At 42.5% G+C, this 19,193-nt stretch overlaps 1 protein-coding gene across 1 annotated transcript in view; it reads right to left on the bottom strand.

Moving 5' to 3' along the window:
• Nucleotides 1-19,193, bottom strand: part of LOC124787950 (collagen alpha-1(XV) chain-like) — a 244,078-nt gene that overhangs the window by 7,480 nt on the left and 217,405 nt on the right. The window contains exons 8-9 of the mRNA XM_047254949.1: nt 11,934-12,128; nt 3,833-3,948 (exon numbers count right to left, since the gene is read on the bottom strand). Coding sequence (XP_047110905.1) covers nt 3,833-3,948; nt 11,934-12,128 — 311 coding nt within the window. The remainder of the gene's footprint in view (nt 1-3,832; nt 3,949-11,933; nt 12,129-19,193) is intronic.

The raw sequence follows: 19,193 nt of genomic DNA, 5'->3' as shown, positions 1-19,193 counted from the left end.
TGGACCGTACTTATCTTCTCAGATGGCACTACATAAAACATCCGCAGATAACTAGGGCTGGGTAATGAAGTAAACTATAAGTGGGCCATTACTAAACACAGTATAAAACTATTCACCAAACAAAACAAAAAATGTAAATTAATTGAGAACAACATAAGTGAGACATGGAATAATACGAGGGACGCTCAGTAAGTAATGTAACACAATTTTTCCTCAAAGCAGTTTGGTTTTATTCAGGATTACAGTGCACCATGTTATTCCCCTTGCAGCTACAAAACCGAACATAATCTCCGTCCAATTCGACGGCCTTACGGTGAGGGCCTGTAATCCCGCACGCTACCATTCTAGTGGTCAACGTCAGAGCCACCGGGAACATAACCTCCCTGTCATCCACGTATTGCTTCCAGCTGAGGGCATCCTTCATTGCGCCAAACAGGTGGAAGTCGGAAGGTCGCGAGGTCCAGGCTGTAGGGAAAGTGAGCAGGAACAGTCCAGTGAAGTTTCGCTGTCTCTTTTCTGGTGCGCAGAATTGTAATAGATATTGAGTTCTCATGGGGAATTTCGCTTCCTTTTTGTGGTGACGAACACGCAGAAGTCGTTTCTTCAATTTTTTGAGCGTAGCACAATATACCGGGTGATCAAAAAGTCGGTATAAATTTGAAAACTGAATAAATCACGGAATAATGTAGATAGAGAGGTACAAATTGACACATACGCTTCGAATGACATTGGGTTTTATTAGAATCAAAAAAACACAAAAGTCCAAAAATTGTCCTACAGATGGCGCTTCATCTGGCCTGAATAGCAATAATTAGCATAACAAAATACGACAGAGCAAAGATGATGTTCTTTACAGGAAATGCTCAATATGCCAAATGGTTCAAATGGCTCTGACCACTATGAGACTTAACTTCTGAGGTCATCAGTCCCCTAGAATTTAGAACTACTTAAACCTAACTAACCTAAGGACAGCATACACATCCATGCCCGAGACAGGATTCCAACCTGCGACCGTAGCAGTCGTGCGGTTCCAGACTGTAGCGCCTAGAACCGCTCGACCACAGCGGCCGGCTCAATATGTCCACCATCATTCCTCAACAATAGCTGTAGTCGAGGAATAATGCTGTGAAGAGCACTGTAAAGCATGTCCGGAGTTATGGTGAGGCATTGGCGTCGGATGTCTTTCAGCATCTCTAGTGATGTCGGTCGATCACGATACACTTACGACTTCAGGTAACCCCAAAGCCAACAATCGCACGGACTGAAGTCTGGGGACCTGGGAGGCCGAGCATGACGAAAGTGGCGGCTGAGCACACGATCATCACTAAATGAGGCGCGCAGGAGAGCTTTCACGCGTTTAGCGATATCGGATGGGGCGCCATCCTGCATAAACACCGTACGTTCCAGCAGGTGTTTATCAGCCAGGCTGGGGATGATGCGATTCTGTAACATATCGGCGTACCTCTCACCCGTCACGGTAGCAGTTATAAAACCAGAATCACGCACGTTCTCGAAGAAGAAAGGCCCGATAACGATAGATGTGGTAGATCCAACCCATACCGTGACTTTCTCGTCTAAGATTTTCGGTAGCCCAAATTCTGCAGTTGTGGGCGTTGACAGACCCTCGGAGCGTGAATTGAGCTTCGTTGGTCCACGACACGTTACTCAACCAATCGTCTTCTTCCGCCATCTTTCGAAACGCCCACACCGCAAATGCCCTCCGCTTCACTAAATCGCCAGGTAGCAGTTCATGATGCCGATTGATTTTGTACGGATAGCATTGGAGGGTACGCCTCAGTGCCAACCAAACAGTAGTGTATGGAATGCCGGTGCGGCGTGCGACTGCACGAGCGCTGACTTCACCGTGCATAGACGAACCCGCTAGTCTCCATTTCTTCCTGAACTGTCTCAGCAACATTACGCCTTGCGCTCGGTCGGCCACTACGGGGTCTATCGTCTAAACAACCCGTGGCTTCGAACTTCGAAATCATTCTCTCCACAGTTGCATTTGTCAACGGACCTTTACCGTTCGAATCCCCTTCCTATGGCGATAGGATCGTTACGCTGAAGTAGCACATTCCCCATTCTGATAATACAGCTTCACTAAAAGCGCCTTTTCACGTAACGTCAACATGCTGCAACTGCTGGCGCATCTGATTCTCTTTTTTTTTTTTTTTTTACTTTATTGTTATTTTAAAGCCTGTACAACAGGCAGGCTGTCAGCAGCACACTACGCTGCTCTTCAGCCATAGAATATACACGCAGCAAAAACAGGAGAAGACACAGAAGTTACAGAACGGTGGGCAATAAAACAGGAGACACATAGAGACAAACACGGAGCCGTTCACACTCGTCGATAATCCACACTGCTAACTGATGAGACGACGCACAAACACTGAAGATGACGATGGCACTGGTGAACGAGGGAGTGTGACGGTGAACACTGAACACTAAATACGACGGCACACACGAAACACTGATGGCGGTGATCTCCGGTCTGATTCTCTCTCTCATTACAGCTCCTTTTATACACGACTGTCATGCGCAGTCACTGACGTTTTGCTGTCCAGCGCCATCTGTCGGACATTTTGTGGACTTTTTTTGGGTTCTTATAAAACCCCATGTCTTTCCAAGCATGTCTGTCAATTTTCACCTCTCTATCTACATTATTCCGTGGTTTATTATGTTTTCAAATGTTGCACCATGAGAGAGGTCATCAAACAGAATAACCCCTCCTGAGTTCCAGAAGACGGTCGTCACGCCTTTACCGTCTGAGGGTGCAACTTCGAACTTTTTCTTCAGACGAGAGGTGGTGCGGCGCCACACCATGGTTCACTGGTTTGTTTACGATCCGAAGTGATGGACCAACGTTCGACATAAAACTGCCACCATCAGTCTCGTAACGCGCAAGCAATTCCGCACAGATGGTCCTCCGTTGCTTTTTATGTTCTTCTGCGAGGAACACAGCGGGCACTTTTGAGTATCCCAAGTAATGGACGAGAGTGCCTAGCGACAGAGACGTCCAGCTGTGCAGCGATGTGTTTGATGGTGATAGTCAGTAACCTCCAGTGAGAGTGTCCTCACGTTCCAACATCGCAGGTGTCACAGATGTGTGCGGTCGGCCGGCACGCGGGAGATCGGATAGGTTTACGCGAACTTGTTGCCATGGTGTCACCCTCGCCCAACGACTCACCGTGCTTTTGTTCACAGTCTCGTCTCCGTAGTCACTCTGCAAGCGACTGCAATGCTCTTCTTTTCAACTAAAAGACAGCTCTCTGCTTGGGACGCACCTCCGTCAAGATGCCATTTTAAAGTCTATGTATAGCACCGCCACTTATAGGAAATTCGTGAAACTATAGGGGTTGAAGCAGGAATGCTGCACGACGTCCCACAACAAATTCTTCTTTTATCAATCGAAATTAGTCAAGAAGAAACATTTGTTGCGTTACTTATCGAGCGCCCGTCGTATGTGCAGAAGGCAAATGCTGCTATATAAGAAAAGAAAGAAACAAAAAAAAAAAACGTTCAAATGTGTGTGAAATCTTATGGGACGTAACTGCTAAGGTCATCAGTCCCTAAGCTTACACACTACTTAACCTAAACTATCCTAAGGACAAACACAAACACACGCATGCCTGAGAGAGGACTCGAACCTCCGCCGGGACCAGCCGCACAGTACACGACTGCAGCGCCTTCTATCGCTTGACTAATCCCGCTCGGCCAAAGAAAGAAGCAGCTTATCTAGGTGCCCACAGGCACTTAACGTCTGTCGCTTTCATAAAGCACAGCCAAAGAGCTGTGTTACCGATTAGACCTCAACAAATGGACTTACCAGCCGTAGTCGGTCATGATGTTCTTGCCGTTGAAGCTGAAAATTCTCGCTGCTCTCGGGAAGGGTGCTTCGTCGCCGTTGAACATATCTCTCCACGAAGTGAACAAGATTTCGCCCTGCAAACAGAGAAACATATTGTAAGTACAATGAGATACACAGCACAGATCGCTCGTCTGGGGAAGATTTATGACCCCTTCATTAAGCTCTTTATAGTATTTTCGTGGAGTAGAGTAAATCGTAACTTACCGAGTGAAAAACATAAATTACAGTCAGCTTAGAGGACGCAATTGTCGTCCTTTGCCGAGGTCGCTAACGCATTGTGGTGGCGCTCGCAGTTAGTTGCTTCGAATCCTACCCCCGCATGTAGAGGTGATGGCCTACACTACTGGCCATTAAAGTTGCTACACCACGAAGATGACGCGTCAGGCGCGAAATTTAACCGACAGGAAGAAGATGCTGTGTTATGCAAATGATTAGCTTTTCAGAGCATTCACACAAGATTGGAGCCGGTGGCGACACCTAAAACCTGCTGAAATGAGGAAAGTTTCCAACCGATTTCTCATACACAAACAGCATTTGACCGGTGTTGCCTGGTGAAACGTTGTTGTGATGCCTCGTGTAACGAGGAGAAATGCGTACCATCAGGTTTCCGACTTTGTTAAAGGTCGGATTGTAGCATATCGCGAATGCGGTTTATTGTATCGCGACACTGCTGCTCGCGTTGGTCGAAATCCAGTGACTGTTAGCAGAATATGGAAACGGTGGGTTCAGGAGGGTAATACGGAACGCTGTGCTGAATTCCAACGGCCCCGTATCACTAGCAGTCTAGATGACTGGCATCTTATCCACATGGCTGTAGCGGATCGTGCAGCCACGTCTCGATCCCTGAGTCAACAGCTGGGGACGTTTGCAAGACAACAACCATCTGTACGAACAGTTCGACGACGTTCGCAGCAGCATGGACTATCAGCGGTTACCCTTGACGCTGCACCACAGACAGGAGTGCCTACGAGGGTGTACTCAACAACGAACCTGGGTGCACGAATGGCAAAACGCCATTTCTTCGGATGAATCCAGGTTCTGTTTACAGCATCATGATGGTCGCATCCGTGTTGGGCGACATCGCGTTGAACGCACATTGGAAGCGTGTATTCGTCATCTCCATACTGGCGTATCACCCGGCGTGGTGGTATGGGGTGCCATTGGTTACACGTCTCGGTCACCTCTTGTTCGCATTGACGGCACTTTTAACGTGGAAGTTACATTTCAGATGTGTTACGACCTGTGGCTCTACCCTTCATTCGATCCCTGCGAAACCCTACACTTCAGCAGGATAATATACGACCGCATGTTGCAGTTCCTGTACGGGCCTTTCTAGATACAGAAAATTTTCGACTGCTGCCCTGGCCAGCACATTCTCCACATCTCTCACCAATTGGATACGTCTGGTCAATTGTGGCCTAGTAACTGGCTCGTCACAATACGCCAGTCACTACTCGTCATGAACTGTGGTATCGCGTTGAAGCTGCATGGGCAGCTGTACCTGTATCCGCCATCCATACTCTGTTTGAGTCAATGCCCAGGCGTATCTAGGCCGTTATTACGGCCAGAGCTGGTTGTTCTGGGTACTGATTTCTCAGGATCTATGCACCCAAATTGCGTGAAAATGTAATCACATGTCAGTTGTGGTATAACATATTTGTCCAATGAATACCCGTTTATCATCTGCATTTCTTCTTGGTGTAGCAATTTTAATGGCCAGTAGTGTGATTACCTGGCGGTGTGCCAGCGTCCTGGGTGGAATTCCAGGCGCCTAGACCACCCCCCCCCTCCCGTTTGTATTAATTAGAGAGGAGTCGGCTCTGTGCCGGCACACCGAGCTACAACCCCTCTCTCCCCTCTCTTTCTGTCTGATCGCAATAAATAGGACAAACACAATGCAAAAGTTACTATTCAGGCACAAATCACGCATCGCGAAGTAAGGATTTCATTATGCGCGAAGAGCAAAAACATTTCGAACTGCGTGGCCGAACCAACCGGTCGGGGCTTCTTAGTCAAGAATGCCATCCAACGCTCCCATTAGACGAGTTTTTCCTTCAGATGTTCGTTTGTCCTTTGTGCAGAAATCTTTCCCGGAAAACTGCGTTTATATGTTGACGGGATGGGCATCAGTTCTCAAACGTGAGCACTGCTCTTTAATGGGTGCTATTTATTCGTGAATTTGAGTTCACGCGGATGTAGTCGAGGGCTATGCGTAATTAAAGCAAAATTTTTTCTGCACCGGTAATTTTTCGCGCGAATATTGTAGGTGTATTTTCTCATGTTATAGTTACTGTTTTCTACTGAAAGCACCTTTCATATATTTAGCATGGACAATCTGCATCCACGTTTTTCATCATCACGGACTGATCCAAATAACCCTATGATTGCTTTTTTTTATTGAGCCTGCAAAGCATCGTAGGCTGTCTAAAGATATAGCACCTTAAAAAGTACTAAAGAGACTGGTGCAGTTTTTAATTCATCCATTAAATAACCGTAATGTGTCCAATGAACAGTGGGAGGGCCAGATAATAAGCATCGCAATGAAGGTAGAAGCTGGACTCAAAGTCACTGGAAGAGTACTCAGGAATCCTCCGCATAAGGGAAAAATCTAATTCGAGCGATTCCTGTCTCAACGTGTGTCCGCTACTGGGTACTGTTTACGGTAAACACAGAAGACTCAAAGAAGAGCAGTATATTTCGTCACGGATTCATTTAGTAAGAACGAGAAAGGAGTCAAGGATAGCAGCCCAAGTCAAGTGGCAAACGCTGCAAGATAGGTGCTCTATACCGCGATGTGGTCCACTGTCGACATTGCGAGAAGAACTACCTAACATATTTTTTCTCGTATATCTCACAAAGGACGGTGAAAGAAAATCATTTCTCGACTGGAACAAGGAAAGGAAGCGGGGTGGTTGCGGAGCCTGGTACGGGAAATGGGGGAGGTGAAGCGAAGACAGTACACAAAGTGGAAGCGAAGACAGTACACAAAGTTCCCTCTGCCACACAACTTAAAATGGATAGCGGAGATAAATCTAGATTTTTGCGTATGCTTCTACACAGTTATCGCAATGTTTAGCCCCTAATAAAATAAGGCAATAACACGCGTCGGTCGTGTTAACCGGTTCTCCTAATACCACACAGTGCTACCAATTTTGGTTACATACTATAAGTGTTTTCGTACTGAGGACGGGCCAAACTCCTCACGTACTCGAGGAACAACCTTTTACCCGTTTAGCAATGTCACAGAGGTCTGAATCTGCCGTTTATGCTCGATGCACGTGGTTTCGTTAAAGTCCGGCAGACGTCAAATTTTCGGTCGACTTGCATCACGCTCATTCAAGCGTTCCCTGCTCGAACGGTCCGACTGTCCACTCTGCGAAAGGAGGAAAACCCAATTTTCCGACTTTCACGCTGTGAAACTTGTCATAGCGTAAATACTCATTCCTAGATCGATATAAAAGTCGCACACTAATGCACGATGAGAAATAGTTCATCTGTATTGCAAGCAGTGTTTTACCACTTCTGTCAAAAGCTCACGATACATTATCTATGTTTACTTAACGTAATAGTTCATGAAAACGTGTAAACTTTCAGTGCTATAATAAATTCACGACTACTCAGTGGGGTATGAATGGTTGAAATTACTACTAGGGGTAGAAGAGTACACAAAACGATAAAGAAACCGTATGAAGTGGGAGAGGGAATTAGGCTGGGAATGAAAAGAAAAGGAGAAGGGAGAGGCATGTAGTCATGCGAACGAGTGTTATATCTACATCTACATCTACATCCATACTCCGCAAGCCACCTGACGGTTTGTGGCGGAGGGTACCCTGAGTACCTCTGTCGGTTCTCCCTTCTATTCCAGTCTCGTATTGCTCGTGGAAAGAAGGATTGTCGGTACGCCTCTGTGTGGGCTCTAATCTCTCTGATTCTATCCTCATGGTCTCTTCGCGAGATATACGTAGGAGGGAGCAATATACTGCTTGACTCCTCGGTGAAGGTATGTTCTCGAAACTTCAGCAAAAGCCCGTACCTAGCTACTGAGCGTCTCTCCCGCAGTCTTCCACTGGAGTTTATCTATCATCTCCGTAACGCTTTCGCGATTACTAAATGATCCTGTAACGAAGCGCGCTGCTCTCCGTTGGATCTTCTCAATCTCTTCTATCAACCCTATCTGGTACGGATCCCACACTGCTGAGCAGTATTCAAGCAGTGGGCGAACAAGCTTACTGTAACCTATTTCCTTTGTTTTCGGATGGCATTTCCTTAGGATTCTTCCAATGAATATCAGACTGGCATCTGCTTTACCGACGATCAACTTCATATGATCATTCCATTTTAAATCACTCCTAATGCGTACTCCCATATAATTTATGACATTAACTGCTTCCAGTTGCTGACCTGCTATATTGTAGCTAAATGATAAGGGATCTTTCTTTCTATATATTCGCAGCACATTACACTTGTCTACATTGAGATTCAATTGCCATTCCTTGCACCATGCGTCAATTCGCTGCAGATCATCCTGCATATCAGTACAATTTTCCATTGTTACAACCTCTCGATATATCACAGCATCATCCGCAAAAGCCTCAGTGAACTTCCGATGTCATCCACAAGGTCATTTATGTATATTTTGAATAGCAACAGTCCTACGACACTCCCCTGCGGCACACCTGAAATCACTCTTACTTCGGAAGACTTCTCTCCATTTAGAATGACATGCTGCGTTCTGTTAGCTAGGAACTCTTCAATCCAATCTCACAATTGATCTGATAGTCCATATGCTCTTACTTCGTTCATTAAACGACTGTGGGGAACTGTATCGAACGCCTTGTGGGAGTCAAGAAACACGGCATCTACCTGGGAGTCCGTGTCTACGGCCCTCTGAGTCTCGTGGACGAATAGCGCGAACTGGGTTTCACACGATCTTCTTTTTCGAAACTCATGCTGATTCCTACAGAGTAGATTTCTAGTCTCCAGAACATAATACGTGTTCCAAAATTCTACAACAGATCGACGTTAGAGATATAGGTGTATAATTCTGCACATCTGTTCGACGTCCCTTCTTGAAAACGGGAATGACCTGTGCCCTTTTCCAATCCTTTGGCACGCTACGCTCTTCTAGAGACCTACGGTACACCGCTGCAAGAAAGGGGGGCAAGTTCCTTCGCGTGCTCTGTGTAAAATCGAACTTGTATCCCATCAGGTCCAGCGGCCTTTCCTCTTTTGAGCGATTTTAATTGTTTCTCTATCCCTCTGTCATCTATTTCGATATCTACCATTTTGTCATCTGTGCGACAATCTAGAGAAGGAACTACAGTGCAGTCTTCCTCTGTGAAACAGCTTTGGAAAAATACATTTAGTATATCGGCCTTTAGTCTGTCATCCTCTGTTTCAGTACCATTTTGGTCACAGAATGTCTGGACATTTTGTTTTGATCCACCTACCGCTTTGACATAAGACCAAAATTTCTTAGGATTTTCTTCCGAGTCAGTACATACAACTTTACCTTCGAATTCATTGAACGCCTCTCGCATAGCCCTCCTCACACTACATTTTGTAAGTAGGCTGTTTAGGTTTTTATGTTGGTAACGCCACGTAGCCCTCTTATGAAAATCACTGACTGTGGTGTGTGCAGTCTATGGCTGATTTGCACTTTTGGAACATTGTTATTGTAGTGTTGGGCAGTTAGATTTGAACAGCGCGTAGCGTTGCGCAGTTGGAGGTGAGCCGCCAGCAGTGGTGGATGTGGGGAGAGAGATGGCAGAATTTTGAGAGCGGACGATCTGGACGTGTGTCCATCAGAAAGAGTAAATTTGCAAGACTGGATGTCATGAACTGATATATATATATTATGACTTTTGAACACTATTAAGGTAAATAAATTGTCCGTTCTCCATCAAAATCTTTCATTTGCTAACTATGCCTATGACTAGTTAGTGCCTTCAGTAGTTAGAATCTTTTATTCAGCTGGCAGTATTGGCGCACGCTGTATTGCAGTAGTTTGAGTAACGAAGATTTTTGTGAGGTAAGTGATTCATGAAAGGTATAGGTTATTGTAAGCCAGGGCCATTCGTTTGTAGGGATTTTTGAAAAACAGACAGCGTTGCGCTAAAAATATTGTGTGTCAGTTTAAGCAGAGTCATTTATAATTTTTCTAAGGGGACGTTTCAATTTCGCTTCGCGTAATTTTTGTTTGTCAGCAAGGCTTTGGCTATGTTTATGTTTGCTGTGAAGTTCCCTTTGCTTCCGCAGCAGTTTTCTAACTCGGTTGTTGTACCACGGTGGCTCTTTTCCATCTCTTACGATCTTGCTTGGCACATACTCATCTAACGCATATTGTAAGATGGTTTTGAACTTTGTCCACTGATCCTCAACACTATCTGTACTTGAGACAAAACTTTTGTGTTGAGCCGTCAGGTACTCTGAAATCTGTTTTTTGTCACTTTTGCTAAACAGAAAAATCTTCCTACCTCTTTTAATATTTCTATTTACAGCTGAAATCATCGACGCACTAACCGCTTTATGATCGGTGATACCCTGTTCTGCGTTAACTGTTTCAAATAGTTCGAGTCTATTTGTCACCAGAAGGTCTAATGTGTTATCGCCACAAGGAACGATTTACGAACTTATTTTTTCATCAGTAGATTTACGTTCATTGTTAGAAAAGAATAATGATAATTTTCATTTCGCTTGATTTGTGATTTATATAACGTTTCTCGGTTGATTTTGATCTAAATAGGCAGTTCAAAAATAATATTTTTTTAACACTGTAGTAGTGTGAAATCCTAGCTTCTCAATAAACCATTTACCTTTGCGTAAGTCGTAAAAGTCATAGTGAATAGACACTATTTGTCAGCAATGGACGGGGCAGGATTATTTCTCCGATTTTGTCGCTACAGTCATTTCGCGAAACGTGTGTGAACTGGTAGAATGTTGCTCCACAGTTCTTAGAGTATACGCTCCCACAAACCCAGTAGCAAACATTTCCCTAATGCACAACGCCTCTCTTTTAACGTCTGGCAGAAGAGTTTGTGAAGCATCTCTCTAACGGACTCGCGCTTACGATCAGGTGGAGAACATGCCGCTCTTCTTTGGTTCTTGTCTATGTCCTTTATTAATACAAGCAAGAATCTTTTAAAGTAACACTTATTAAGCCGCTATTTTTCGTGCATGGGTTACGTTACTTCGTTATTTTACCAGTGCATCTGAACCTGGGGTCTGCACTTCGTACAATACGTTTTATGTGGCCATTCCAATTTATGGCTCTCTGAAGTATTATTCCCAGATCCTTTACGATTGCTACTGTTTCCAGTGATTTATTGCGTACAGTAGACTCGAACGGTAATTGATCTCGTACGTTGTTCATACGCTATTTCTTGCGTTCTCTACGTTCGGTGTCAACTGCCTACCGCCGGTCCTCTACAAGACTTCCCAGACTTCGCTGTAGTTTTGTGGCATCTACCATTTTAGAAAAAACAGCATCGTTTGCTAACAGTCACACTGAGCTTCAGCTGTTACTCACTGGAAGACGTCTACATATACTGTGAACAGAAACGGCCCCATGACACTCCGCTGAACTACTCCCGGGAGAGATACATACTACACTTTAGTAATGCGGTCACACATTACGACTGTTTGTATTATTTTCACCAATCTCAGTTCTGATGACCATAGTTAGGCGATATGAGAGCTTTCCATCGCCAGCACTCTGCTACAGGCGCAATTAAGATAGTTAAATTAAACGTAAAAGGCTTTCCATTCTTGTTCACAGCACTTATCTGATTTTTGGTATGTTTATCAATCCATCCCTTGTGTTGCAATGATTAACAACAATTCGAAGCTAAAAATAAAATATTTTCCATGCTCTGTAACAATAGTGACAATGGGTTAATCAGATGCTTGTTAAATGTTAACTGCCAGTTGCATGAAGTCGACAATTTGTTTATAGCCGCTATAGGAAACACAGCTTCCAACAGCAATGTCATTTGATGAATATTATTAGATTTGCACGGCACGTTAGACCTGCTGTAACAGAGAGAGCAGAGCGCGGTACCTTGGTGTTGACGACGGGCAGCGAGCGGTCTGCGGGCCGCACTATGGAGTCTGCGTTCTGGACGCGCGACGCCAGCAGCGCCCGGAAGGTGCCCCGGAAGCCGGCCCTGCGCGCCTGCCGGTAGCACGCGTTGTCCGCGCCCCGGATGCCGTGCATGTCGCCCGACAGCGGCTCGTTCAGCGCCGCCAGCCGAAGCTGCGGGCACAGGAGAGCTCCGTTTTGGTGTCCCACAAGGTTCCATCTTAGGTCCATTATTTTTATCTATTTTTTCCATACGGTGTAAACTTCCAAACAAACGTTACTTTTCATTTTGGTATCCCACAAGGTTCAATCTTAGGTCCCTTGTGTTTATCTATTCTATCCGTACTGTGTCAACTACTACACAAACGTTACTCGGACCATAGAAACACATTTACTGATTCAGATAACAGCCAGCTGTGTTAGGTCCTGTCAAAAGCGTATCTTTATTCCTATTCTTAAAGTTGTTTGTGATACACTGTTCTATATCCTGACAAAATACAGGGACCCACACAAAGCCAGATCACCGCGGTTGCTGCAAACAGAGCGGAACCTCTTTTTGCATTAGAATCATCATTGACGAAACCTGCTTTGCTATAAGTTAAAATAACGGATGAACCTCACAAATGCTTAAGAGTCCACAGGAAAGTAAGGTGTACTAACTTCATCAGAATATTACAGGACTGAACAATTAAATAAAAAAGCTTTTTGTTCTCTGAAAAGGTAGATATTCTGTGCCTATTTCAACTCCACAAAACCACAGGTGATAGAGACATTAAATATGAAGGTTTTCACTCTAGCATCTTACCAATGTATAACTAATATGGGAAAAGGAGGAATCGTATTTCCTCGGGCATGGATGTGTGTGATGTCTTTAGGTTAGTTAGGTTTAAGTAGTTCTAAGTTCTAGGGAACTGACGACCACAGATGTTAAGTCCCATAGTGCTCGGAACCAAATAGATTTTGTGATGACCACTACAGAGAAGTGTGTGCTTGTAGGTTAGTGCTGAAAATTAGTTCGGTTTCGATTGTAACTCTATTTGCCCATTGGGAAATTTTGAACTGTTTGTCAGTAATTTGGATTCCTTAGCAAGCTATCTGCCAGACAGCAGTTAATAGTTTATGGTGATTTCAACGTAGATTTTCTAAAGGATTTACACAGGAAAAAAAATCTGGAAACCCTATTTGCATCCTAAATTTCAACTAAGTATCTCAGTAATAAACATTCCAACAAAGGTGGATAAAGACAGTATGATTGTGATTCACAATTTTTTTTATTTTGAAGCTGAAAGCAAGAAAATAATTGTATAACAACTGTATAAGGAGTAACAAACATTGTTTTTGATTATGATGCACAGTAAATAAGGTAGTCTTACAGTATTGATACTGCTACGCAAAAATCATCTGCAATAATTAGTCACCCTAGAACAAGTGTTTCTAAGAATAGTTTACAAGAGATGAAGTGGGATGAAATTTACAGTGAACCACATGCTCACATGAAATTTAATCTATTCCATGATAAATTCATACCATGTTTTGATAATACGTTTCTGCGTAAGCTAATCGGGAAGGACATTAAACTGCCATGTAAAAAATCTTGGCTCACTAGGGGATGTGAAGTATCAGTAGTATCTCGTCAAAGGAAAAGATACCTTCATCTGTTAGCAAGAACAAGCACACATCCTTAAGTATTGTACAGTACAAATAAAATTACTAAGAATTTAAAAAGAAAAGTTAAGACACATGCACATATATCACATATCAGTAATTCCGATCACATACTTAAAGACTACATAGAATGTACTGAAACGAAAGACAGGACAACTGGACACAGAACAGGGTAACCTCACTACCGAATTAAATGGAAAAGCTATAAATGATGAGTCACAGATAGCAAATACGTTCAATTATAATTTTAGAAATACAGTGGAAAATTATGAACAAACAGACAAACAGGAAAATCACAGCAGTATGCTGAAAATGCAAGTGTCATAAAATTCTGTTATATAATGTGTTACCAACTTTTTCTTTTGAAATTAAGAACATTGCATATTCTCTCAAAAATAAAAGCTCATTTCATTCAGATTACACTTCCAACAGAGTACTAAAGATATGTTCCTGTATAAGAAGCCGTCCCTTGTCTGAAAAAGGTAATTCATCACTTATCTCAAGCCATTTTTCCAAAGATATTGGAATTTGTCATTGTTGAAGCGCTCTGCAAAATACGTTAGAGATGTCAATAGCTTCTTGCCTCTCCTCAACAGACTGCATTTTATGCGATTGATGATATAGCCAACCAATATATAATGTCATATCGAACAAAAGAATACAGAAGCTGTATTAAGTAGCTCAAGCAACATAATCAGCGGAGATTCTATTGACTGGGGAGAAATAAGTTATGGTATTCCCACGGCTCAATTTTAGTTCTACTACTGTTCCTCATACATATAAACACTCTTCCATCTAACATACAAGCGTATACAGCAACAGAAGGTATGGTAAGCAATGGTCTTAAAAGTGCTGCTAACTGATTTATTGTGAATGACCTCACTTTCAATTTTAAAAATCATAAAATATTCTGTTCTCCACATAGAGACACACTACACAAATGATAAATGTAGCACATTATGAGAAAATATAATGAATACTTAGCTGCCCCTATTGATGAGAATTTGAAATGGAAAAACCACGTTTTGAAATTCCTAAAACTATTTAGTTCAGCCACATTTGCACTTCGGATCGTTGAAAATCTTGGAAAGAGACACACAGTAAGTTGACATATTTTGCATCTATTCATTCAGTTATGTGGGGTAACTCAGCTTAAAGAAAGAAAGTCTTCATTGTTCAAACACGTGCTATTACAATAATATATGGTGTTCACACACAATCACCTTCTAGACATGTTTAAGGAGTTAAGCATTTTGAATACTGCTTCGCAGCGCATTTATCCCCCCCCCCCCCCCGCCAATGAAGTATGTTGTAAATAATCCACAGCTGTGCAAAGGGAACAATGATGTACATAAATACAATACCACAAGAGAAATGACATTCATTACTCCACAATGGGATTTGTCGTTAGCGCGAAACAGGGGGCACAAAGCTGCAACCAAAAATTTTGATCACTTATGCGGTGATTTAAAATGTTTGATACACAGCAAAGCAAAATTAGTCAAACTGAAAAGTTTCTCCATCACAACATTCCATTCTGTAGAGGAATTTCTATTATTGGAACATGTAAAAGGTGGTGGGTTGCTATTACTATCTCACATCATCATATTAAAAAAATAAAATAAAAAAATTAAAATTTTGAATCAGCTTAGTCACATTTACAAATAAATTTGTGATGTGAATGTAAAATGACTCGCTCCACATCATTACCATTTATCGTGCAAATGAGCCATAGGACATTGAATTGATTACTTAACCAAATGTTAGTTGTAACTTCAGCTGAAACCATACTGAAATTATGAGTGTGGAAAGACTTCAAAATGGGGCAGTGCTTCTGATGGGAGCGAAACAAAGTTGTATCCTATACTCAGTTTATAGGTTGAGTAAGCAGTAAAGGAAACCAAAGATAATGTTCGAAACGTTATTGACGTTCAGGAAGAAGAAATAAAAACTTTAAGGTTTGTTGATGACATTGTAGTTCTTTCAGGGGAGAGAGAGCATCTGGAGTACCATTTGAGTGGAATGGACTGTATCTTAAAGACAGCATATAAAACGACCATCGACAAAAATAAAAGTAATAGAATGAAGTTGAATAAAACTATCGTTAAAAACCACTCAAAGCCAAGGTCGCACAAAAGGCAACCAGTTTCAAAGTCTTTACTGCCGTCTTCAGGTGTTAAATATTTTTTTGTAGTAAAAAAGTTCATTTTACGCTGAACCTGATGCACAAGATGTCAAGTGGAGAAAACTCAGCACATAATAAACTTCTGTCATTGCTGAAATGTTTAAAAACGCACAGCACCTAGTCTAAAAGGCCGTGTACCGTATTTGTTTCACGTAACAAGCGTCTGTGAACAATATGTAAATGAACAGTGCCTTTTGGACAAGATGCTGTTTGTTTTTAAATATTTCAGCGATGAGAAACGTTTGTAAGTGCTGAGTTCTAGCCAGTCGACATCTTGTACACGATGTTCAGCGTAAAATCAATATGTCACACAACAAAAAAACGCTTATGGCCTAAAAATGACAGCTAAGACTGAGAAAAATCGGTTGTCTCCAATAAAATATATTTTGTGCGATCTTGGCTTTTGAATGGTTTTTAACAATTAGAAGAGATCGCCCTTCAGTACTCTTGTAATAAAAAATTAGGTCTAATAAAAGGACATGATAAAGAAATGGAACATTGAACGCAGCAACTAATTTCGCTATTTGGGGATTTGAATAATATGATAGCAGAAATGAAGAACATACAAAATGCAGAGTTGAAACAAGAAGAAAAAAACGTTTGCTGGAAAAGATATATATACGCTGAATATAAATTTATATTGTAGGAAGATTTTCTGAAACTATTTGTGCGGAGCCTAGCCCTGTACCGAAACGAAACATGGAGGATAAACAGTACAATAGGAAGGGAACAGCATCTTTTTACAATTTATGCTACAGAAAACTGTTGAAAATGGGAGTGTAGATCTAAAGACATCCTCCTGAAACAAAGTGGAAATAAAAGAATTTTATGGAAGAAACTGATTTAAAAAAATCTGTTATTAGAACACATCCCAAGACATGAATATATAATTAATGTCGTCATGAATATAAGAATGAAGGCTCCACTACAATAAGCAGATTAAGTGTATGTAGGAAGCTACAGTTATGCAGAGATGGATAGGTATGCACAGGCGAGACTAAGGTGGAAAGCTGTATGTAACATGTCTGTGGACTAAAGACACCAGCAGCAAGATCTTTATTGTTATGTTTAAGTTATAAAGCTGCTCTAAAGGACGTAATTTTACAATTGTAGCCAGTACAACTATAGCAAAAGCAGAGCTGTGTCGAAGCATTCTACAAATCATAGAGGACCCCTGTCACGCCAAATTTTCAGTGTACGTAACTTGTGGAATGGTCCAGAGAGTAACAGAAGCAATTCGTCAGTCAGAAAGATGACGTAGTAATTCTCTATGTCTGACGGAAGGTTTCAGTTACTTAATGGTCGATACCACAACCAACGACGTGTTCGTAAGCATTGTCCGTGGAACCCAACATTCGACATGTCAGGCGCTCTGTGCCAACTTGGGAGCATGAAGGGTATTTGTGTTACAATGAACGTCTATTACTGCAAGATTTATGACTGAGTAAAATATTGTCAGTAGGAATACGTAGATACATCGTTGCTCCATCTACATTATCTGATCAAAAGTATACGGCCATTATTACCTGGGCAGACTACACTGTTTCAGGAATATTACTGTATTCAAAGAACTGCCTCACAGACGCTGCTTCATGACAGGGTAAATTGTTATTCTGATACAACCATCGTCTCCGAATTGTTCCTCTTCTCTACACATTGTATAACGCTGTGAAATGTGAACATGTCCTTCCTTATTTAGCATTTTCTTAAGCACTCTGTGGGGACCGCATTCTAACTACGAACACCACCCACACACCATAACATCACCTCTTCCCAATTTCACTGTCGACACAGTCGATGTGGGTAGCCTTAGAATTGCTGAAATGTCCGCGGTACATTTGTTACTCTGGGGACATCCAGTGCTTTGTTGACGTTCGAAGTCTCGAAGTTCTCCTGACCGATACGCTGTGCTTTTACTGCTAACCGTCGGACTGCCACAGGATACAGCGTGACTACCACTGCACTCACATCACTCTTTGCGCCATTTCAAGAGACTCATATCATTCACTGCAGGAATGTACGGTTTATGAGGACCTACTCGACCACTGCACGCCAGTCTTTTTAACTCCCTATGCACACTCATTGTGCTAGCTGTACTACTTACGGCACTGTGGAACTCATGAGTGATTCTTTCTGTTGATTTTTAGTATTTTGTACTTCAGTCCGTTAGAAGGGAACCATTGCATGTACCACTTTTTCTGAGGAACAGGTAGAGGAATCAAGTTGAAATTTATGTCACATACTAAGGTGTACATTTCCTTAGCAGTGTGAAATATTTAAACTCCTAAGTCAATGCAATCAAAAGATACGGCCCTTTATGTCCATATTTCGGTACCCGCAAGCTCACTCATCAAAAACTGTTGGTCGCATTGACAACAAGCAAGGTTTCACGGTACAAATAAAGGAAAAAAATCTGAAGATTGGTAATTTGTAACTATATCTCATGAAAAAACATTTTCTTGCCATTTGTTGCCCAACTGTCTGCCTGTCAGTCTGTTAATACCGCTTTCTCTCACGAACGAGTGTAGGCATCGAGTTGAAACTTATGTGAGATGCTAGGGTCAACGGTCCCCTGGCGGTGTAAGAAATTTTAAGCGTATTTTGATATGCGCTATCTACCTTCATAATGGGCCTGGCAGTCAGTTCTGCTTGGAGCGCCGAATGGGCCGGACATGTTTACTCTTCCATAGCGATTCGAGTTGTACCAGTTCGCTGTTTACGTGACGTGTTGTGACATTTGTGAGTGGTTATTCGTCATTGTATCACCTACTGTCTTAATTGTGTTTCTGGCAGCGATTCATACCGCTTTGTTGATGTCATGTTGTCCACTTTGATCCTATGTAAAAGTACTGTTAGTTTTGCTTTTGACGAGTCTACTCGTAATGCGCAGCCAAGTTCCCTCCAAATTCATGATTGGTTAGTGGAAACGTTTGATGTTACTTCAGATCAGTACTGCGTATTTTGACACTAAGCTTTATGTTCTCCTTGTAAAATTCGTGAACTCTCTCCAAGTACAACGGCTGTACTTAAAAACGGCAATCAGGTCTCTTTCCGTCATAGAGATGGGTGAGCCGGTGTTGTACTCCTTGCCGATGCTGATGTTGAGTATACCAATGTGCCGGTTTTCAGCTTCCCGTCTAAAGTTGATGATCAGCATCTTAAAAACGTGATGCTTAAATCTGGCGATGAAAGGGCATTTACTGGGTTCAAATGGCTCTGAGCACTGTGGGACTTAACATGTGATGTCATCAGTCCCTTAAAACTTAGAACTACTTAAACCGAACTAACCTAAGTACATCACACACATCCATGTCCTAGGCAGGATTCTAACCTGCGACCGTAGGGGCCGCGCGGTTCCAGACTGAAGCGCCTAGAACCCCTTGGCCACA

Source organism: Schistocerca piceifrons, chromosome 3 (genome assembly GCF_021461385.2).
Source record: "Schistocerca piceifrons isolate TAMUIC-IGC-003096 chromosome 3, iqSchPice1.1, whole genome shotgun sequence".
In the NCBI taxonomy this organism is placed as follows: Eukaryota; Metazoa; Arthropoda; class Insecta; order Orthoptera; family Acrididae; genus Schistocerca; species Schistocerca piceifrons.
Note: the sequence above shows the minus strand (reverse complement) of the source record. Positions and strands in the feature narration are given on the sequence as shown.